Source organism: Pleurodeles waltl, chromosome 5 (genome assembly GCF_031143425.1).
Source record: "Pleurodeles waltl isolate 20211129_DDA chromosome 5, aPleWal1.hap1.20221129, whole genome shotgun sequence".
NCBI lineage: Eukaryota > Metazoa > Chordata > Amphibia > Caudata > Salamandridae > Pleurodeles > Pleurodeles waltl.
Window position 1 is genome coordinate 575,976,655 of NC_090444.1, and position 24,665 is coordinate 576,001,319.

General features: G+C 45.9%; 1 protein-coding gene across 2 annotated transcripts in view; it reads right to left on the reverse strand.

Annotated features, from left to right (window-relative positions):
- USP34 (ubiquitin specific peptidase 34) overlaps positions 1-24,665 on the reverse strand; it is a 1,940,069-nt gene that overhangs the window by 1,826,002 nt on the left and 89,402 nt on the right. For both annotated transcript variants that reach the window (XM_069234398.1, XM_069234397.1), the window contains 3 exons: positions 15,198-15,347; positions 13,203-13,270; positions 11,820-12,012 (listed from right to left, as the gene is read on the reverse strand). In XM_069234398.1, coding sequence (XP_069090499.1) covers positions 11,820-12,012; positions 13,203-13,270; positions 15,198-15,347 — 411 coding nt within the window. The remainder of the gene's footprint in view (positions 1-11,819; positions 12,013-13,202; positions 13,271-15,197; positions 15,348-24,665) is intronic.

Here is a 24,665-nt window from a genome sequence, read left to right on the forward strand (position 1 = left end):
TGCACTTTGATGTGTTTACTTTGATGAATGGGTAGAGTTTGTGCTGGCTTACCTCCACCTCTCCCTTTGTGTTAAATGAAATCCGCAACAATTAACGCAGCTTATTTTTGCTATATGATATAGCAATCAACTAAGGATTACATAGCTTTGATTCAGCAAGGAATTTCTCTCTCTTCTCTGCAATATTTTGTACTCTACATATTAATTGATTTATAATGCTTTGAGGAATTAGCCACCCCAACGTTAAAAAACAAAAAAAGCATCTAAAAACATAAGCAGCTTTTTTCAAGGAATGTGGCAACACGCTCTGATACCATGGAATAACTATCTTTTGAAATAACGACGAAGATCAAACCTATTTCGATAACATTTGACACGAATCAGAAACAGAAATGTAGCTCTAGTTGTACCAGGGGACAGTAAAATAAAACCAAAATGATTTGTACATGACTTCTGATTAGGCGTATGTAGGAAAGTACCCTCTTTTTGGCATGGCTACCCCCTATTTTTGCGTGCGGTCAGTGTGTTTTGACTGTTTTCACTGGGATCCTGTTAACCAGGACCCCAGTGATTGTGCTCTCTAAATTTGGTTGCTCAGGACTGTGCATACCCCACAATCGGCATACTGGTGCCCCCAGTATATGGTACTTAGGTACACAGGGCATTGGCACACCAGGGGCTCCACATGGGCTGCAGTATGTATTGTTCCACCCAAGGGAGCCCATGCAAAATGGGTCTGCAGACCTGCCATTTCAGCCTGCGTGAAAAGGTGCATGCACCCTTTCACTACAGGTCACTTCACTATGCCACTGTAGGTCACTCTTATGGTAGGCCCTCCTAGCCCAGAGGGCAGGGTGCAGGTACCTGTGGGTGATGGCATCCCTGCATGTGCTGAAGAGCCCCTACGAACTCAGCTCCATTACACTGGATTTCGTAAGTGCGGGGAAGTTATTTTACCCGTGTCCTGGACCCAGGTCACCACCTATGTCCAGCTACATAATGGTAACTCCAAACAAGGGCATGTTTGGTATCAAACATGTCCGAATCATACCCCGAAAGTAATGCCAGTATTGGTGGCATGATTCCATGCACTGTGGGGGCTCCTTAGAGGAACCCCAGCATTGCTCTTACCAGTCTGCTGCCACTCCTGCTGCGTTACCAGCTCAGGCAGAGGAAAGCAGAACAAAGGATTTTCTTTAGGAGAGGGAGGCAACACTCTCTCCCTTGGAAATAGGTGTTACATGGCTTGGGAGGGGTAGCCTCCCCAAGCCACCGGTATGCTTTGTAAGGCACATTTGGTGCCCTCCTTGCATAAACCGGTTTGCATCAGTACAGGGACTCCCAGTCCGTGCTCTGGCGCGAAACTGGACAAAGGAAAGGGGAGTGGCCACTCCCCTGTCCATTACTACTGTAGGGGTGGTGCCCAAAGCTCCTCCAGGTGGTCACTTGCTTCTGCCATCTTGAACCCAAGGTGGGCAGAGGCACTTGGGAGCATCTGAGTGGCCAGATCAGGTAGATAACGTCACAGCCCTCCTGGTAGATGGTCACCCTGCTAGGTGACCAATTCCCCTACCTGAGCTATTTAGGTTCTCCCTCTTGGGTGGGTCCTCAGATTCGACATGCAAGATTCCAGCAGGACTCCTTTGCATCGTTTACTTGATCTTCTGGCCACTGGAACTGCAACTGGACCATCCAAGAAACAACAATCTGCAACTTCAGCAACAACTCCACTCTGCAACATTGTTTCTCCGACTCCTTCCAGACACTGCAACATTACCCCGGCTGTGCATCCTTCGAGGATGACGAGTCTTCGGCCTGCACAAGAAGTAAGAAGGAATCTCCCTTGGAGTGAAGGAGTCACTCCACTGCATCTGCAGGCACCAACTCCAACAACGACTGGCTGTGTGCATCTTCTCGCCTCTGGAGCTGTGTGGATCCTGCATCACAGGTGGTGGACAGAAGTGGTCCCCTTTGGTCTTCTCTATCAGCTGTCCAACTTGGGCGACTGTAAGCCCTTGCTTCTCAGTACCCCTGTGCACTGCGACTCTTGCAGCTACCAAGGCTGGTTTGTTCCTTCTCCACAGGATCTTCAGGAACCGTGTAGACACGGCCTCCCGCACTCCCTCCAGCTCCTGTGCTGCACTGCTGACCTTCTTCATCCACCGTTGGCCTGGTCCTGCATCCACAGAAGTGTGGGTAGTGGCTCCTGCCACAACCGGACACTCCATCACGAACTGGACTTGGTCCCCTTCCTTTGCAGGTCCTCTTCTGTAAGGATCCACCGTTGGGTTCATCCAGTCTTGGTTGGGTCTTCCACATTTCTTTCACAAAGTCCTCCTATTGGTCTTGGGGAAAACCAGGTACTTACCTCTGCTTTCCTGGTGGCTGGGGGTCACTCTGGTACTTGCCTTTTGGGGTACCTAGTTCCTCCAGCTCCCCTCTACGGACTCCACTTCCTTGGGTGGGGGACTGCCTTTCACATTCCACTTTTATTAGTATATAGCTTGGCCCTCCCCTAGGGCCCTCACTATTTGCTATTGCTTTTACCAATGCCTATTGCTTTCTATGCTATTTCCTGATCACTAATGTGTATGTAATAGAGTGCTTACTTACCTCCAGTTGGGGGAGTGCCTATTCATTACTCTAGTATTTGTGTTACTATAATAAAGTACCTTTATTTTTGTAACACTGTGTGGTTCTTTCGTGTGTGTAAGTGCTGTGTGACTAAAGTGGCATTGTATAAGCTTTACATATCACCTAGATAAATCATGGCTGCTCATCCATATCTACCTCCAGGGAGCCCTGGCTTTATAGACACTGCCTGCACTTCACTAATAGGGGATATACATGGATTTAGTATAAGGTGATAGCACCATAGGTGCTCACCACACACCAGGCCAGATTTACACAGTATCCATTCAGGATTCTGAACAGATGGAGAACAATTTTATAGGTCAGCTGGGCCACTGAAAAGTGATCATGAAATGTGATGGACCTGCAAAAGAATAGGTAATGTCAAGGATTTTTTCTTCCCTAGGGCTAGAATACCCTTTACCATCAGTACAATTTCTTTAGCATATACCTGAAAGATTCAGATCACCCGGAAAAGTTATCTTTACACATTCCAAGATGATCTATTGTGTTTTCTTCTCGTGTGGTTTCTGGTCATTTCAGAGCGCTGGAATCTGAGTGGGTGAAATATCAATGCTCTTGGAAATTTGGAATGTTTTAGTTTTCGTGATAGAAAAAGCACAGAGTGCTATCTCAAAATCTCTTGAAATGGCAGTTCCTATACTGCAAGATATTAATGCTTCAAGGTACCCCAAATATCCTCTGACAAAAGAAAACATATTTTCTTCTGATTTCACTGGTGATTGTTTTACTATGGTCTATTCAACAATGTACTCGGTTTACTCACAGCTTATTGTTTTAAGAACACACTGTCATCTGTGTCTCACATTTCACTTACATAGCCAAATCTGAAATCATTCTTTATTCGGTTTATCCAGGTGTTTAATTTGACACTGATACCTGCAGTGATGGGAGTGGCCTCTTCACACTCTGCTGCATGCAATTCACATATCGAATTTGCTTGTCCCTGCCCTTCTTCATCTTGGAACATGTAGCTGATTTTCACTGTCCTCCTTTCCTTTGGGGACCTGTAGACCAGAGGTCTCCTACCTTTTCTGTAGTGAGAGATACTTCTATTCTGTGAAAATCATAGTGAGCAACTGAAGGCTTAATAACTTGCACATTGTAAATCCCCACTGCCAGCTCCATTGACCTAAGCATAATGTCCATAGAGCCAGATACTCTGGTTTGAACAAAATGAACATACATGCATGGGGGCGGAGATTGACTGGCTAAGATGGCTGCAGCTTAGAGCCAGAGCTCCGAGCCGGCCCTCCTAAAATCCTGTCAATATCAGGCTGTTTGGGGGAGCCCCCGTGACACTGTGAGCGGGTGGGGGCCCGCTAGCCGGAGGAAACCTGGGAGACAGAGCCCCTGGAGAAGCCAGGTGCTGCCGCGAGCCGTGCAGTCTGAGCGGACACCCCGGCCGGCCTACCGCGTGGGCTGTTGCTGCAGGTAGCGACCGCCGGCGTGGGAGAACAAGTGGTGCGTGTGTGCGCCACCGAGCTTGGCGGTCGCCTGAGTGCTAAGGCGGGACAGCAGAGAGGTGCGCTGCCCGCGAACACAGTCGATGGGGTGCTGACGGCGGGGTCTGGCCGGCCCTCGGAGGACCCCCGAGGGCACGAAGTGCTGCCGCTGGTGCCGCTGACCGTGCGGGCATCTCCGCGGACAGGAGGGATGTTACTGAGTGATGTGCTAAGGTTCCCATGCGTGATTGAAGAGGCGCTGGGAGTGCAGCCCGCTCAACTCCACATACAGAAGCACAGGCACTGCTACAACAGGAGGCGGCCCTCCGCAGGACTGGCAGAAAGGCACGTGGGAAGCCTGGAAGGAGGTGAGGAGACTGCGAGGAGTTCAGGGGAGACCCCTGGATTCTGCAGCCCCCTATGTGGGGAGGAGTTGGTGGTGGAGGGCTCCCCAAGGAGTGTGAGCAGTGGGAGTGTTTCTTGCCTCACCCTCCCCTGCGAACATTGGAGGGCCTGTCCTGATGGTGCCTGACGCGGGGCCCGAGGTTGCGGCTGCCCCCCAATTTTCACCCGCAAAGCAAGTAGTCCTGTTCAGATGAAGTTGGGAGATGCCGGTGCGGAAGTGGATACAATGGAGCAGGACTGCCCCCCATGTGACGAACTGACTTGAGAACTACTTTGCCGTGGGTAGGGGTCTGCGAGCAGGGATTGCTGCCGCTCCGCGCTGTGAGGCTCATCCACATTGCTGGACACTAGACAGAGGTGAATCCCGGCTGCCCCCAGAGTCTTACTGCATATGGGAAAACTCAGGCACAAATCACAGGCAGTGCTCCAAGCGGAGCAAAAGCATGTCCGACAGTTGACTAATGGTGAGCCTGAGGAGAGTGCAGCACCTACCACGATGCAGGATACCCTGAATAGTATCCTGGGGCAATTGAAGACACCAAGCTAACTCTGAGCCAGGAAATAGGAAAGGTCTCTTCTGAACTAAGTAATTTACGAACCGATCACCACAAGTTAGCAGACAGGGTGGAAGCTATTGAAACATCCCTGGAGGAGCTGCAGCCCGCACACCGGGCCCTCCAGGCTCAGGTCACCTGTCTCTCTGAGCAGGTTCAGGTATTGGAATGTCGAGCAGAGGATGCGGAAGGCCACAGTCGGCGCAATAATATACGAATTGTTGGGCTATCAGAGGGAGTTGAGGGCGCTGATGCAGTGGCCTAGCTAGAGACCTGGCTGCGCACCATTCAACACCCCCTCACGCCCTTCTTTGCCCTGGAGAGAGTGCACCAATTCCCGGCTCGTAGGCCAGAGCCGTGAAGACCACCCCGACCGATAGGGGCAAAGCTTTTACATTATCAAAACCGTGACCTGTTGTTGCGGGTGGCCAGCGAGGCGGGTCCCTTCCAGGTGGAGGGGGTCAGTGCCACCTTTTTCCTAGACTTTACAATGGTGGTCTAAGCTCGACGAGCCACCTTCCTGGAAGTGAAATGAGCCCTGCAGGAGGAGGGACTCTGATATCCTTTGCCGTTGCTGTTCCCATCCAAGTTAAAGATTATATTAGATGGCACCATGCACTTCTTTCAGGAACCGGATGAGGCGTGGGCATGGCTGGAGTCCTACAGAGCGGGCACTACAGACCCCAAACATGTGGAGCGCAAACAACCTCGACGCCGTGGCAAGAGAAGACACACCAGAGACCTTCTGGGCGACCGCCGGGTGACAAAATCTACAAGCCAACAGGCGCATCAGGGGAAGAGAGCCGCGCTACAGGCAGCAGCCTCCCTGACGGAGGTGAGAAGCTCTGAGGATGGCCAGAGGTCGGAACTGGAGTCCTTGAACGGGGAGGACTCCACGGATGTAGCATCATTGTCTAGTGTGGTGGAGCGTCTCCCCCACGTGACGCCTCAGATGTCAGATGACATCGTTTGAGACCGGGGGGACCTACATACTCTTAGCCCTTTTGCTCTCATACAGCTCAGAGGCGGGCCGGTTGGGGCACTAGTGGACCACTTTTGTGCTCCGGAACCACCCCCAGATCACTTGCCGGGCACGCCAGTCGGATAATGACATCACTTGTTTATATACTGGTTATTATGGTTTGGGCGGGCAGCAGTCGCTTGTCTGCTCTTGGGATGGGGAGTTGGGGATTGTTAGTATTGCCTGTTTTAGCCAGTGGTCCCTTAGACATGTGCGATGTGCAACTGTAAGGGTCAATATGGAGCTGCGTGGGAAGGAGGTACATACTCCCTGGTGGTCCCTTAGAGGATATGGCTGCGACACATCCGTTTTCTAAAATACTGTCTTGGAATGTCAGGGGTATGGGTTCGATTGCAAAACAGCAAAAGATACTTTCCTGTATGAAGTGCAGGGGGGTAATTACCATGTTAGAGGAATCTCACCTCATCCAAGTGGAAACAGATCGCCTTCGGCGGCGTTGGCAGCTGTTTGCGACCACATAATCAGCCTATGCAAGAGGGGCGGCGGTGTGGGTGAGAGCAGGTGTCCCCTTTGAACCCACTAATATGGACATAGATAAGGAGGGCCGATATGTATTGGTGGAGGGGCGACTGTATGGCAGACCGTTGGTTCTAGGCAGTATATATGCCCCGAATCAGGACCAGCTTCAGTTCCTACACACTATCTGCCTGGCTAGCGGGTTTCACTAATATTCCATTCTTACTTGGGGGAGATTTCAATGGGGTGCTGGACCCTGACCTGGACCGTTCTACTGCCCCGATGGAGGAGGCAGCTGCTTGTCTGAGTGGCCAAGGGCATGTCGACTTGGATCTCCCATTGGGACCTGGTGGATATCTGGCGCCTTTAGAATCCACTTGGTAGAGACTACTCATACTATTCCCACCTCTACCGTGTGCATACTAGAATAGACAGAATGCTCTGTTCAGCTTCTCTTAGCGATCAGCTACACACTCTGAATATTTGGGCCGGACTGTATTGGATCATAGCCCGCTGTTGATCCATCTAACCACGATGAAGACTCGTCAACCTGTCCTGACGTGGCGCTTGTACCCAGCAGCATTGGAGGATAAGGTATTCCGCACAGCACTACTAAAAAGGTTGTCAGAATACTTGACACTGAATCCGGGGTCGGCGTCCAGCAGAGGCATTGAATGGGAGGCCTTAAAAGTGGTGGTGCGGGGTCACTGCCTTGGGCAGACGGTGGGCATCCGACGGGACCTTGAACGGGACATTTCGCAATTAGAGGACGACTTGCACAGAAGTGACGAAGACCTAGATGGTTCACCAGAAGCTCAGGCAAAACTACTGGAGCTCAGGGAGAAATACTCACAGCCGCTCGAACGCCTTAGATGTCATGACTATAAGACCTATATGGCCAAAGTGCATGATGAGGGGGGGGAAGCGGGGAGGCTACTGGCATGGCTGATCGTCCAGAGACTGGGGGGACACTGATCGCCCACCTATTGACTAGGGAGGGAAGCATTATTTACACTCCTACTCAGATCAGTGCAGAGTTCATGGCTTACTATAAATCCTTGTACAGCCCCTTTCAGCTTTCTGTCTGCACTGCCTCGGAATGTTCTGACTGACGAGGACAGGGAGGGGTTGGGTGTACAGGTCTCCATAGGGGAGATTAAGGCAGCCATTAAAAAATGATAGAGGGTGAACTTCCCACATACAAGGTCTTACAGACTCTGCTGTCCATTGGGGGTGGGGGGGCTCACATTTGGTATCCTGGCTTTGTAGGGCACTACTGGCAATGGTACATAGCCCACTAGATGCTCTACGGGTTAGGTGGGAGAAGGACCTAGACAGACACCTCACTGATGGAGAATGGAACAGGGTACTTGCGTATGCCCCCTCGGTCTCCCGAAACACCAGACTAAAATATATACAATATAACTACACACATAGGACTTACCTAACCCCACGGCGGCTGATGCTCATATACAGGGGGGCTGGATTGGGTTGCCCACGGTGCAGATTGTTGGATGCTGGACTCAAGCACATGACATGGGGATGTTCACAGTTGCAGGAATTTTGGAGGGGGGTCATCCATAAAATGAACCATGCGCTGCATAGACGACTAGAGACCATGATGGAAACAAGCCTCCTCGGGAAAGTGGGCAACAGATTTGTTGATTTGGCTCTGGTGCTGGCTAAGCGATGAATATCAACGGCATGGAAACATGTTGAAGGTCCTAGCCTACAGACTTGGGAACAAGACGTCACAAGATGGGGTAGAGCGGAGGAGAGAGCCCTGAGGAGGGAAGAAGGCAAAGGGATGAGGCGTAGGCCACTGGCCCCACTGTGGACAGAAGTTATGGATGGCTGAGAAAACAGTGCTGTGGGACTAGACACTTATCATGAAAGTGATACCGGAAGCACCACAATGAGTTTCTAGGAGAGGGATATAGGGAAAGTGCCCTTGTACCAACTCCAGGATCCCCAGAGGAACAACATATGAGTGGGTGGTCCACTCCCCTGCACACTTGCCTCACTGGGGACCCATCTACAGGCACAGACTCCGAGATAGTACTCAAAAGCTGATTTCCATATCTATTGTCGCCACGCAGCTTGCTTGTATACATACGAGGACCACAGGCAGATTGTTTTTGTTTCTCTTAGCTTTGTCATACTGTTGGCTTCATATCTGATTGGCTCTTTTGATAAGTATTGCAGACAATGAAGTGGATTGGTAATCCCTAGAGAGCATGAATACGCATTACTGGAGGCATTAGACAGTGGCTTAAGTACCATGATTATGGCCACCCCGACTCCCCCACTGCCCTAGGTCTCTGTTAAGAACCATTGAACGGATGAGTAATGCTGGCATCCTAACGAAGGGGTGAGAACTTTAGCGACAAAACTGAACTACTATGCTTTGCTATAAGTTCACTGTGCCTGTAAAGCCTAAATGTGTCACTTGTACGAATGTCAGGAAGTATGTCATAAAACGTATAAGGCATTGTGTCATATCTGTTTAAACTTCAAATGAAATGCCAATAAAATTAAAGTTTTTAAAAAACATACGTGCGTATGAAAGGCATATATGTGTATGGAGGACTGTAAGCCTGTGTGGTATGTGTTAGTGGCACATGACATACCTTTCACCAGATATGGCACCATTACATGTATAACACAAACATACAACCATTTATATTAAAGGGAGAAATTTAAAGGGCAGATAAATATTCAGCAAAAATGTTAAAAATATGGGACATTTTTCTGCACTTTAAATTTCTCCCATTTAAAACAGTGTTTTTCGGTTATACATATGGCACACTGTCTACCAGCCACTGGGAGCAGGAGGCCTGCTGTTTGTAAATGTGACACTTTGAAATGGCAGAGCTTTAAAATGAAGAGTTAACATAATCATTATAGTAACTTCTCATTTTAATTTTCTCCAATTTAACAGCATTAGAAACATCATTTTTTCTTACCCTCCAACACCGAGATGACAAGGACTTTTAGTGAAGAGTTAAATACCTCAGTGCTTCAGTTTTTCACCTCTTTGCCCCAGCTGCTGCCTTGGTCATAAATCTGACTGAACACTGCTCATTATCACGCCCCGAAATCTGGAGCCTGATGATAATAATGTAAAGTAAATACAGCCTTCCCTTAACTCTAAAAGAACAAGCATTTTCAATGCAATATGTCTCACATTTACTTGAGTTGGAGCTATTGGCATTGTAAATTTATAATTGGGCTTCTTTTCCCACATTAATTGGTCAACGCTGCCACATATTTTGGCCCTTTTTGTAACATAATATGAGTGGCCCTGCATGTAACTAAAGAGCTAGTAATCCTACTGGAATACTTTTTCAAACAAGACCCAGAACATCCCCTAGAGGTCACCACAATAAAAATAGCAGTTTTAAGAAACATGATCATGTAACCATATAGTGAGCCCCTAGAGGGCATAACCAAATGAAAACAGAATGGCAGAAAACAATACGGTGCAAGCATTTATTTAGCCCCTAGAGGGCATAGTGCATTAAACATTTTCAGGGCTGGCAGGCCTACTGCAATAATGTTACAAACACAGCCCTTAAAACATTAGCTACCCTCAGCTGTAAAATAAAGGTTCCAGCTTACAAAGACACTGAATGTTGGGAGGGGTTATTATTTTGTGGTTCACTAGTATGGGGACCCAGAGATGACTTAGAGTGTGTGTGGTGCTGGACATTTTGGTGGTCATCCCATTGTCCAAGGACCACCCAGGCTTAGTTATGGGCAACCAAGTTTTGTAAAAGGATGCTTGCACACCATTATGGGGTGAGTTTCCAAAGTGCAGTGAATACTATAGTACCGGCTCTCCCGCTGTGTCAGGAGAACAGCATGGAGGATTTCTGTGTTTTTTACGTAAAGCATTTATCCATTACAAGTGTTTTTGTGGAAAGCTATGATGAGTGAAGAGGAGAGCCTAAAGAAATTACTCTGATTAGGTAACAGTGTGAATGTGACCAGCGCTTCAATAATGCAGATGGAGTTTGTGCTGCTGTGAGCGCCATGAAACACAAAGAGGAGAGACAAAATAAAAAAAAAGTATATCTGCAATCGTGCAATAATCCAAGTAACAGGGTCATTCTGCAAAGCGGTAACAAAATCTCCCTGAGGCGGGACAAACATAAACCATTTACCAATTACATCAAGGGATTTTTGAAAGGCAAGCCCACGAACAAGTGAAAGTGATAGGTGTGGTTAAAAGCCCACAGAATACTTACAACAGGTCAAAAACAGCTTGTGCGCTTGACCTAAAAATGTGACCCAGTGCTTTTTTAAAAAAAATTAACTCAAGGCCACGATCTCCTCTTAAGGTGTCTGGGAGCTACTGGTAGCTCACAATCGACTGGTTGGAGACACCTGCTATAGAGAGTCAGCTTAGCCACTTCCACAAAGCAACAGTGTGGTAAGATCATAAGTGGAAATACTCTTCACCTGAACTTCAATGTATATCACTCCATTAAAAGCATGTAATTGCTTCATCTACTACCAGAACTTCTTTGATCCTGTACAAAATTCCCTACATTTCAGACAGATTACTACATCTTCACATGTACAGCATACTAGGAACAGAAAAGATTGTAGGCTTATGTTGTGGCTGTGAGCCTGGGTATCAAATCAGATTATGTTTTGTATGACATGTTCCCTGAGAAGTACAGTTGTTAAATATGGAAATGCAAAATAGATGCAAAAGTGATTGCTAGAACTGTATCAATTTGAAATGCATCTGACTCAAAGGTAAGAAACACGGGGTCTCCAAGCCACAGAATAAGCATATAAGTGGATGGACAATCTTGCTCCATGGCTCTGCTGGGATATTTACGTTTACTACATGGGACTATAGACAATGGTTTCATATGGGCATGGGCAGTCAATTATCTCATTAAGAAACTCCAGATATCTTATGATGGAAACAAACACACTTTATAACATAAATGTTAAATCTTTCCAGAACTTAGAAAAACACCTCTGAAGCCAAACAGGTAAGTAGTATTAATGCATTTAAAACATACCTTATTTAAAAACAAAAAACACACACACACACACCCTCTAACATTCCCTTCCATTATCTATGAACACTTTTCATTTACAATCTGAGGATTTTTACCTAAAATGTGGTTTCACCTTGTAACTTTTTTTTGCACACCATTATCAAGCATGTTTAATATAGACATTATATAAGTGTGAGTGTAGCACGTAGTGAATAATATTGAAAAAAAAAATTAAATGACCAACCGTGATCTGACTTAATCCAGCCAGCCTCATTGTTAGAGTAGGGGACATGAAGTATTTAAATGCAAGATCAAGGCTTTCTTTATCAAAGCATAAAGCTGTGTCCAGTGGTTCCTTAACAGTGCTCCACATTAAATCTGCCATGTTACGCGCAGGACTTTGCCGCAACTCCTGGTCTGATAACTTGCACAAATATCTAGTGTAAATCAAAAAGAAAATAATTCAATTTTAAGACACAAAGTTGACAAATCTTCAACAGTAGATGCTTGGAATAATTCTGAGCCTTCATCATCAAATAAGCAAGTAGCAAAAATAGCAGAAATATACCCTATGGCCTAAACTGGAAAGAAAGTACTTTGCTAGCCTGGAATTTATTGACATAATGGTGAGACCAGATGTATTCTATTTATGAAGGAGTGACGGCTATCTTGAAACTATTCTTGTTGATAGGCAAATTAACAATGTTTTTAAAACATAAGGTCTCTCAATGGCAAAAGCTAAAAATACATATCTAATGATGCAAATAGGAGAGGCTATGCAGCGGTTTGAAATTAAAAAGAACAGCATTAAAGATTAGATACTTTGGAGTCAATTTTGAATTTGGCAGAGACAGTACTCCATCACAATAGCAACAGAGTGCCCTCTTTGCCACACTTGGTCTTGTCGGTCTATTTAGAGGTGGGACGACCACCAGGTATATGCTGACAAAGTAAAATGTACTCTGTCAGTGTAAACCTTCCGCTGGCAGGTAGTAAGGGCCGTCTGAGGTATGCAATTCGACCATAGGCTATATTCAGAGGGGTAGGCTGGATGGCTTGTTTTTGCGGACCATCACCACCAGGTGTATCATGGCAGTGAGGGAGAGCAAAAAAAAAAAAAAAAAAAAAAAAAAAGTACCCACACACCATAGGAGTAAACATCAATGGCATTGAGGGAGCCAATTCTTTTTTATTTTTTTTATTTTTACAATTCATACAAAAACTCCTATTTGGACGGTTCGTTTTTGAAAATTAAAAAAAACTATGGAAACATTTTATGGCTGGCCATCATGTTTGACAGAGGAGTAAAGACAGTGTGGCGGATGTAATATCCTCCACTACCTTATCTGCCTTTACTCCATCCATCAAACCCTAAACCAAGCCCATAATTTGACAGTTGTAGTTTGTTCATTGAAACTTGTGACAAATTAAATAAAACAAAACGTGTGTGTTAATAGGACAGGAGAAAAATGCAATTGTCTGTTGAACAAATGTTCAAAAACTCTTAGTTAGAACAACTGGCAATACAGAAAAAAAACAAAATGTGTTCTTCCACTTCTCTGATTAAAGAGATCTAAAATACCTCAGATCATAATAAGCATATTTGTAAATTCCCCACCCCACTTGCCTTATAACATATGTCCTGAAAGGTATTATGTGCTGCATGACAGCAGGGATGTGAAGCCATATTCTGATCTGAAAACCAAACAAATGGATAGGGATCAATTCCAGAATACAATACATGGCTAGTGCTAACAAGGAGAGAAGCACATTCATGATAGGATTCTGAAGCTTACATTATAAAAGGTAATCTGAACATAAACTGGTGCAAACATTTGGATACTTGGAGAAGTAATATGGTAGCAGGAGTCCTGTTCGCAAGAAGTGATGAAAAATTATAAGTTACATTATACTGAAAAAGCTTGGACTGACAGAAAACAATTCTAAGGAAAGGGTCAACAGGCCATTCCAGTACCAGGAAGACATAAGTGATAACCCTGAATATTACAACCAACTGGCTGTCACATGTTATGTATCCATCATCTCTCCGATTCAGCAGAAACTCAAATATTACCCACCTCCTTCCCAGAAGAGCCACATTCTGTCATTACGTTTTGCTACATCGATTTTGTTTCCTGCGGTGGGATCTTGAAGGCCCTGATTAGTTTGTTTACGGAGGCACCATGGCATCACACACCCACCCCTTTCATGGCTTTTAAAATCATGCAAAACTGCTACCCAGTTGCCTAACACATTGGTGTGGCTGACAATTCCTACCACAACAACCTTATTCCTAACCAAGACTAATGGAGTCATTTACTTACTAGCAAAAAAATATATAGTTTTCATGTGCCATTAGAAAACTAACAAGTATTAATTGAGATAATGAACCTTGATAAACCGGTTTCCCTTCCGCGGCTCCATCACATAAGGTATTGGTTCTATAACCTAGGGCTGAAATCTTATTGGGACTAACCGCACACACTTACATTACAATCCAAGACTCGATTAAAGCATGAATATTGGGAGTTTTCTTTAACTAGTCCTTTTCATAGTAAGGACCTGGGTAGACTGACCTCAAGTTTTTTGGATATTAAATCAATACCAAGAGCTGAGGAATGGATACATTCAATCCAGCCTAGGCGAGCGAAAGCATTATTCATGAAGTTTCGATATGGGATTCTTCAGATAAAGGCATTTACTATCAAATGGGGCCCCCCAGAGTGAGGGTAATCATGAGGTGAAATGTGGGTTGTGTAATATGGAGATCATTGAAACGGTGGATCATGTTCTGTTAATCTGCAAAGCCTATGACAAACCAAGGAAAAAATGGATTCGACCTATTTGTAGGAATTAGAAATTATAATGAAGCGGCCAGACTGTTAAGATCTAGTACTATTCCATTTGTTGTTTTTGGAATAAGCCGCTTTCTCCTAGCAATTTCATTTATTAGAGATAAAGTGGGTCTGAGGCTTTAGAAAGTTTTGCCTTAGCAAACACCTTTAGACACAACTTATGATGTCTGAAATGGCAAATGGGGTTCCCTTCCTGCAAGTTAACAGACTCCGGGTAGTTATGTTTAGGATGTAATTTTAGCTAATTGATATATTGAGAGAATATTGATGGCTATTTTTGTATTTAGGAGTATTAGTATACACTTGTCAATTGTTTTATAAAATGGTTAAATAGCTTTCTATTGAAAGCCAATGGAATAATGGTAGCACATTGGGTAGGATTTAAACCATAGAAATTCTTAACCTTTTAGTGAAAGGAATGATGTTAACCGATTGTAATTTATTGATTTTAGGAGTATTACTCGCTAGCCATGTAATTATTTTCTTTTTAGTATTTATATGATTATTTATTATCTTATGATGATTCTTGAGATTGTATTACCCTTTCATGGCTGATAGCCAAAAAAAGGTGTGTTTGAAATGAAAGAGAAAACTAATCGAACAGACAGCACAAGTTTGTGGATGCTCGACAATCCAACAATTACTGGCTTACACCATCTTAAACAAAAAGCTATTTGTATCTTCTTAACTTTCTTACACTGCATCAGTATTCTTTCACTAAATTCTTAGTTTTCATGTTTATTAATTGAAAAGCAAAACATACTTACATTTGACACAACAGTGATAAACGCATGTGCTATTAAAAATGGCAGTGATTCGGGAGTGCCAAACTCAAAACAATCTTTCATGAGAGAAAGGCCATTTTTTCCACAGAAAAGACAAACATAACGAAGTAGATGTAAAGGAACTTCTACATCCTGCAGAAAAAGAAGAAGAAAATGAAATTTAAATCATTGACTTTCCAGCAAGCAAATGTAAGTTCCTAAAATACCATTAGAAAGTTCAGTGACAAACAAATTACTTACCTTCAGCAACAATTTATCTAGAAGAGACATACTCTAGTTGCAGATTGCTTACCTTAGAATTTACCCCAGGTGTCAGACTGGATCCAGAGATTATTCTTTGAACAGTATCCAAGCGGGCCGTCAGGTGATGTCTGTCGACTCCGCGACCATCGTTGGCATCGTGGTCGTCGTGATGACGTTGCAGTCATATATAGGCACCACACTGGTGCGCTGACGTCAGCTTCTTTTCACGACTATGGACGCCAGGAGTGCAGAGCCATACAGAACACTGATCCTGGTGCACCAGAACTAGAGCCCTGAAAAGGGGGTCGTCCCTGTCCCTAGAAATCAGTTCGCAGAGCGGGGAGGATGGGTGGGTCAGTAAGGAATCTGCAACTAGAAATTTTTTATACCAGCTAAATCGTTACCCAAAGTAAGTAACTTGTTCATCTGACAGAAACTTCTAGTTGCAGATTCCTTACCTCAAAATAGATACCCAAGCAATACCACCCCCTGAGGGCCTGCAAACTAAGCCCATACTAAAAAATCCTGTAGGACAAAACAGCCAAAGTAGCCCTCCCTCTGGACCGGACTGTCCAGGCAGTAGTGTTTAAAGAATGTGTGCAAAGATGCCCACGTTGCTGCCTGGCAGACTTCTGGGACTGGAACTCAGTTTGCTAATGTAGTGGTTGCAGCAGTTGCTCTGGTAGAATGAGCACACAAACCCTCAGGGGGTTGCTTCTTCGCCAAATCGTAGCACATTTTGATGAAGAAAATAACCCATCTACAGATGGTCCTTTTCTGCACCGACCGCCCTTTCTTCGTACCCACATAAACCGCAAAGAATTGATTGTCCACTCTGACGTCCTTGGTACAATCAAGGTATAACGCCAAAACTCTTTTTGGATCCAGAAAGATCAGGGCAGATAGGACCTGAGCCAGGGTGAGCATTTTGAACTTCTTCTCCCTGAGGAAGAGTTTGAGGGACCAGAGGTCTAGGAAAGGGCAGAGGGCCTTGTCCTTTTTGGCACCAGAAAGTAGCTGGAATAACAACCATGACCTACGTCTGGCACAGGGACCCTCTCTATGGCTCCCTTGGCCAAGAGAGCCGTAACTTCCTCACGGAGAAGTGCCAAGTGATCCTCCGATCGTAGAATGATGGCATGGCCGGAGGGGTAATCTCAAAAAGGGAAGGAGCAGCCCATTCGGACAATTTGCAAAACCCAACTATCCTTTGTAATGCATTCCCAGTAGGGCAGATGATGGCGAATCCTGTCTGGTCTATGATGGAGCAATGGACTAGGAAGGTATTGGAGGCTGCAGAGGGGGGAAGCTGGGGTGGGGTGGTGGATTGGGTCGACCACTGGCTTCCTGATCCATGGGAACGTTGGATCCCCTGCCCTCGTCCAAGCAGAGGCTAGCCTGCATGCACGTAACGGTGGCTGGAGGGAAATGGGCACAGTAGGATTCTCCTTCTGTAACCACAAAAGTAGCGAAGAGTGGGCTGAGGGGGGAGAGGAGCAGCTGCAAGGTCAAGGGACTGAGCTGTAATCAGGACTCCTTTAAGCGCTGAGTCCGCTTTCGGGTGCCATCGAGTGACATGTCCATAAGCGATTGCTGGACATCCCCCGAAAATCCAGATGTTCTCAATCAAGCGGGGTGCTGAAGGGCCACTGTTGACACAACTGATCTGCCTACTGAGTAGGTCGTATCCAGTCCACAAGAATCATGAACTTGGCTGCATCCCTCCCATTGGTAACAGCTTGGGAAAGAATGGCCCAGGCCTCCTCCAGGACCTATGGGAGTAGCGGCCCAAAAGGTATGCAGTGTTTACGGACAGCAATGCCGGACTGGAAGAAGAGAACATTTTATTCCCAAGTTGATCCAGTTGTTTTGACTCCCTATCCAGGGGGTGCAAAAGGGAATGTGCCAGAAGAGGAAGAAGCCTGGATGACCAAACTCTCACACATAGGATGTTGGGTCAGGGTCGTTATGCACAGGCCTATGACAGCAGGTGGTTGTCCTGTTGAAATGGGTGGGTGGGTTTAGACCATGATCTCAGCAGGACATCAATGAGGGCTTCATTGAAGGGCAAAAGGGGTTCAGACGTAAAACCCTCGGGCTGAAGCACCTCAGTCAGGAACTTAGTCCTAACAGCCACGGAAGGCAACTCGAGGTCCAGGACCTCAGCCGCTCTTCTCACCACCACTGAATATGAGGCTCCCTCTTCCGTAGCAAGGATAGGGAGAGAAAGCAAGCCAGTGACAGGGGAGGTGTCAAGACTATTGGCTTCACCCAACTCCTGGACCCAGAATATATCAGGGTCATCTCTAGTTGGTATTCATAAGGGTCTAGTGACCCCTCCATACTCTTGCAGTACCCGTACCCATAAGCATAAGGGTCAGGATGCAACCTGGGGAATGAGATGCCCATTAAAGTTGGAATCAACATCAGGCGACCGCATTCTGGCTCCAGGTCGGAGTCGAGAATGAGTATGAGGCGGATATCGATCGTGAGCCCGACTGACGCCAGTAGCATCAACTTCTATACCTGCGCAAGGGAAGGTTGCTATTGCATGATCAGCAACGTATCCTGTGGTGCCCTCCTGAGCCGAGGTCGATCACGCCGGAGCAGCATCAGTGGGGACCTCTGCGGACCTACTGGTCCAGAAAGTGTCACAAGAGGGTCAGACTACCCAAAGACGAAAAGCATGGCCTTGTAAAACTTTCTGAGTTGGCCAGGGGTGGCTCCAGCTTCCTGAAACTCAGGGAGGAGCGGAGCCATACCAGAAAGAGGCTTCGAGGACAGTGGCCTAGAACGACAACACTCCTCACACGTCCCACTGTCTGAGCAACGGGGTGAAGTCGAACGTTTGCTCTTCGTCAACTTCTTCTTGTGACCCAAAGGTCCCAACGATTTGGAGTGGCACTAGGACGAGTGATGATGGCTCCAAGAGAGGTCTCGTGACCTTCCTCTTGAGTGCGACTGGGAGCGATGCAGAGCCGAGCACCAGGCCGCCATGAGCTTTAGGCATTTCTCCCTCAAAGCCTTTGGGTTCACAGCCCGGCACTCGGAGAACAACTTTGAGTCATGGTCACACTCGAGGCACCACAAACACACGAGATGAGGATCAGCCACAGACATCTTTCAGTGACAGTCACATAGCTTGAATCGGTTCTTCCGGGACGACAAGTTGACGCACCAGATGGTTAAAAAAAAAAACAAATTCAACAAAACGTTGAGAAGTCAGTCAAAAAAACAAACAATTGAGGGTCTGTGCTTAGGCTGCCATGGAAAGAAAAGAACCTACGTCAGCACACCGGCGTGGCGCCTACAAAAGACCGCAATGTCATCACGACGCCAACGAAGGACGTGGAGTTCACCGACGCCACCTGACGGCGCACAAGGGTACTGCTCGAAGAAAAATCTCTGCATCCAGTCTGACGCCTGGGGGAAATTTAACGGTAAGGAATCTGCAACTGGAAGTCTCCATCAGATACAGGGATCTGGAACAACATTTTTGCCAAGGAAGTCAATGCTCTCAAGCTCAATATCTAAGGCGCAAATTAAAAGGTTCAGAAACATTACTTGCAAACACATAAATGCATACATCATAAAACAAATGAGGCTTGTGCTCAGTTTTGCATATACAATTATGTAGTAATCAGAAATTGTCATTAAGGCTGCAGATAGAAAAGGTTGCTAGTTCTGTGAGTTTTCCACCCACACCTGCCCTTTCCCACATTCAGCACATCATTTTGTCACCATTTATTCACATTTTAGGCAGGAGTGAAAAGCAATTGCAGGCATTTAAATCTATTTTTTTTTAGGTAATTTACATTTTAATTGATCTGTATGTGCATCTGTGTAAATCTATGTAGTTTCTTCATTCTTTCCACCAGTTGTCCCTCCCCTTTACAGACTCTTTCGCCCCCTACCTGCAGCTGGATATCACTCATTTGTCTGAAGCGAGCTATCCTGCTTTGTCTTCGCTACACTGAATGAAGACTCATGTTTTTTGCATTCACTATCCTCCATTTGGGTCTCTGGTATATTTCATATTCTTTATGGAATACTTTTCTTGGCAATGTTTTTATGCTATTGTTTCCTCTCTTAATGCTGTGCCCTATACGTTCTTGACTTTTCTAACACTCATTTCTCTCCCACTCCATGTGCTCTCCATCTGCTTTAATTTGCAGTATTTATGTCCTCTCTTTCCTAGTAGGGTGTGGAATGTATTTTGTTTTCTCCTATCTCCTCTGGAGTGACAATCATTTTGTATGGCTGCTAATTCGATAAGTTGACTTTCCTACTGTCTCTCTACTTTCTGATCTTTCTCATATTCAATGTACACTCTTTTTCCCTCTCCCTTTGCTCAGATTCATTGTGACCTTTCAAGGTTACGTTGTGTCCTTTCTCCATCCCCCTCCCCCCCCCACACTTTTGGTCTAGTATTGATGCCAACTTTAATTGAAAGTGAGCTGGGACCCTGCTAACCAGGACCAAGCACCAGTGTTCTTTCCCTAAAACTGTACCTTTGTCTCCACAACTGGCACAGCCCCAGCACACAGTTACATCCCTTGTAAATGGTACCCATGGTACCAAGGGCCCCATGGCCAGGGAAGGTCTCTAAGGGCTGCAGCCTGTATTATGCCACCCTGGGGACCCCTCACTCAGCACATGCACACTGCCTTGTAACTTGTGTGTGCGGGTGGGGAGAAAATGGCTAAGTCAACATGGCACTCCCATCAGGGTGCCATGCCCACCAACCACTGCCTATGGCATAGGTAAGTCACTCCTTTAGCAGGCCTTACAGCCCTAAGGCAGGGTGCACTATACCACCAGTGAGGGCATAGCTGCATTAGCAATATGCCCCTACAGTGTCTAAGTCCATTCTTAGACATTGTAAATGCAGTGTAGTCATATTACATATGGTCTGGGAGTTTGTCAAACACGAACTCCACAGCACCATAAGGGCTTCACTGAACACTGGGAAGTTTGGTAACAAACTTCTCATCACGATAAACCCACATTGATGCCAGTATGGGATTTATTGAAAAAAAAGCACAGAGTGCATCTTAGAGATGCCTCCTGTATGTTAGCCAGCCTGGTAGTGTGGGACTGACCGGTCTGTGCCTGCCTGCCACGTCCAGACGAGTTTTTGACCACATGGGGCAAGGGGCAAGGGCCTTTGTGCACTCTGTGGTCCGAAACAAAGCCTGCCCTGGGTGGAGGTCATTCACACCGCCCCCTGAAGGAACTCTAACACCTGGTGGTGAGCCTTAAAGACTCAAGCCTCGGGTTACAGGGCCCCCAGGGCACTCTAGCTAGTTGAGATGCCCGCCCCCCCTGGACAACCCCCACTTTTGGCAGCAAGTCAGGTGGGAAAGTTAGGGAAAACAGGGAGCAGTGACCACCTTAGCCAGGACCACCCCTAAGGTGTCTAGAGCTGAGGTGACCCCCCTCCCTGCAGAATCTACCATCTTGATTTGGAGGATCAGGGCCAACAGGAGTAAGGCTGTACCCCCTTCCCCAAAGGGAGTGGACACAAGGAGTGTGTAGCCACCCTCAGGGACAAGAATCATTGACTACTGCCCTCAAACCCCTAAAACACCCCTAAATTATCTATTTAAGGGTGCCCTGAACCCAGAGATTCAGATTCCTGATGACCTCAAGAATAAAATGACTGCAGAGCTGAAAACCCTGCAGAGAAGAAAAGGAGACAACAACTGACGCTTCCCCCAACCTTACCGGCCAGTCTCCTGCTTCAAAGACCCTGCACAAGAAAAGTGACACATTCTACTGGACCAGCAACCACTCAAAAGCCTCCAGGGGACTGCCTGCATCATCGAGGACCAAGCAACTCCCATAGACAGCGGACCTGACCAACAAGAAGAAAAGGAAACTCCTTTCAAGGGACTCTCACCTCACTCCAGAAGCGTGAGTCCAAAACCCCTCTGCACCCGACACCCAAGGCCTGTGTCTAGGTTGCTCAACTATCTAGAGAGGACCCCCAGGTGATTCCAACTGAGTGTCCACCCTGGGTTGACCTCTCCACCCCTCCACGACAACACCTGCAGAGGGAATCCCGAGGGCCCCCTGACAGCGACTGCCTGGGACGAAGATTTGACACCTGGAGAAGCACTGCACCGCAGCACCCAGACTTGAGAGAAACTGACCACCGGTGCAGCAGTGATCAGCAGGCAGCCCTCCTCCCTGTCCAGTCGGTGGCTGGCCCGAGAAGCCCCCTTGAGCCTTGCCTTCAGTGCCTAAGTGACCCCCGGGTTCCACCCATTGAGTTCCATTGGGAATCCAACACCTTGTTTGCACCCTATACTCGGCCGCCTCTGTGCCGCTGAGGGTGCGTGTTTGGTGCCTACTTGGGCCCCCCACCCCAGTGCTCTTCTAAACCCCCCTGGTCTGCCCTCCAACAACGCAGGTACTTACCTGCGAACAGGCTGGAACCGGAGTACTCTATGTCTCCATAGGGGCCCACATTATTTTGGCTCCTGTTTGACCTCTGCACCTAACTGGCCCTGTGTTGCTGGTGCTGGGTGTTTGGGGTTATCTTGAACCCCCCAACGGTGGGCTACCTATACCCCAGGTATTGAACCTGTAAGTCGATTACTTACCTCCAAAACTGTATTGTACTTTCTTCCCCCCAGAAACTGATGAAAATCGCAGTGTCCACTTTTAAAATAGCTTTTTGCCATTTTAAGAACAATTTTGTACAAAGTCCTGATTATAACTATGCAAAGTACCTTTCATTTAATATACTTACCTGCTAATTGAATCTTGTGGTTCTAGAATTAAATTAAGAAAGGATATTTTTCTATATAAGAATCCTATTGGTCTGAAGTTAAGTGATTGAGCATGTGTTTCTCTTATTGTCTGTGTGTGTACAACTGATGCTTATCACTACCCTATGATAAGCCTAACTGCTCGACCACACTACCACAAACAGAACATTAGTATTATCTATTACTGCCGCCGTCAAGCCTCTGGGGAGCCCATGGAATCTGGGCACACTTTATCTCATTTTGATATAGTATATACAGAGCCAGCTTCCTACAGTTACATTGTGCCTTTTCTCCTACTGTGGGTTATTTTCTCTCCTATACACAGTTTATCTCATTCTGTGTGCAATCTTCCATTACCCAGGGTGCCTCAGAGCTGAGACTTTCTTTCACTTTCTGTTTTATCTAATTTCTTGCCCAGTCCTGTCACTGCTGATGCTCTCAGTTTCTCACCCATCTTTCATTTTTTGTCATCTACTTCTCATTAAATGTTTCCACTTTCCAAAACATCTTGGATATATAATGTTTCGTTCGTCATAGTCTCGCCTACATTGCAAAACTCTCTCTCTATCCATTCCTCCTTGCTCTCCCCACTTCCAAAAAACTCCTTATCAACTAGTGGACAACGGAATTTGCTCTGTAGGACTAAAGCTACCAGATGATCCCATATCAACAGGTATAGCATTTTCCAGTCTTTTCTTCGAGAGCATAACACATTCTTGGAGTTTTAATCTGGGTTCACTGCAACTTAAAATGGACTAACACTGAAAAGGGAAAATCAAGGGCAGGAATTCAGTGTTCCTGAAGAGATGTAGTTATCTGGCCACCTGATGATCTGCCCTAGCCCCTTACATCCACCCTCAAGGAAAACAGATCCAGGCTTAAGTAGTGCTTTATTTGAAAAGCTATTTGTTTTTCCTTCCAAGTGTAAGGAAACGTTCCACGAGCACTGATACTGTAGGCACTCAAAGCATAGACAAAGAAAAATAAACTGCAACCTAATCTTATTATAGGAGTACGAAGTCAACAGATAAAACAAATGTTTGAAGCTGTGTATTTTAATTTTCATTTGTGACCAACAGAGTTCAGTATCGTAAAAAAAAAATAAAGATAAAATACATACTTTCTCCAGTTAATGTTCATCTGCCTGAAGCGGTGACACACATATATATATATATATCTATATATATATCTATATATATATATATATATAGATATATATATATATATATACAGGGAGTGCAGAATTATTAGGCAAGTTGTATTTTTGAGGATTAATTTTATTATTGAACAACAACCATGTTCTCAATGAACCCAAAAAACTCATTAATATCAAAGCTGAATATTTTTAGAAGTAGTTTTTAGTTTGTTTTTAATTTTAGCTATGTTAGGGGGATATCTGTGTGTGCAGGTGACTATTACTGTGCATAATTATTAGGCAACTTAACAAAAAAAAATATATACCCATTTCAATTATTTATTATTACCAGTGAAACCAATATAACATCTCAACATTCACAAATATACATTTCTGACATTCAAAAACAAAACAAAAACAAATCCGTGACCAATATAGCCACCTTTCTTTGCAAGGACACTCAAAAGCCTGCCATCCATGGATTCTGTCAGTGTTTTGATCTGTTCACCATCAACATTGCGTGCAGCAGCAACCACAGCCTCCCAGACACTGTTCAGAGAGGTGTACTGTTTTCCCTCCTTGTAAATCTCACATTTGATGATGGACCACAGGTTCTCAATGGGGTTCAGATCAGGTGAACAAGGAGGCCATGTCATTAGATTTCCTTCTTTTATACCCTTTCTTGCCAGCCACGCTGTGGAGTACTTGGACGCGTGTGATGGAGCTTTGTCCTGCATGAAAATCATGTTTTTCTTGAAGGATGCAGACTTCTTCCTGTACCACTGCTTGAAGAAGGTGTCTTCCAGGAACTGGCAGTAGGACTGGGAGTTGAGCTTGACTCCATCCTCAACCCGAAAAGGCCCCACAAGCTCATCTTTGATGATACCAGCCCAAACCAGTACTCCACCTCCACCTTGCTGGCGTCTGAGTCGGACTGGAGCTCTCTGCCCTTTACCAATCCAGCCACGGGCCCATCCATCTGGCCCATCAAGACTCACTCTCATTTCATCAGTCCATAAAACCTTAGAAAAATCAGTCTTGAGATATTTCTTGGCCCAGTCTTGACGTTTCAGCTTGTGTGTCTTGTTCAGTGGTGGTCGTCTTTCAGCCTTTCTTACCTTGGCCATGTCTCTGAGTATTGCACACCTTGTGCTTTTGGGCACTCCAGTGATGTTGCAGCTCTGAAATATGGCCAAACTGGTGGCAAGTGGCATCGTGGCAGCTGCACGCTTGACTTTTCTCAGTTCATGGGCAGTTATTTTGCGCCTTGGTTTTTCCACACGCTTCTTGCGACCC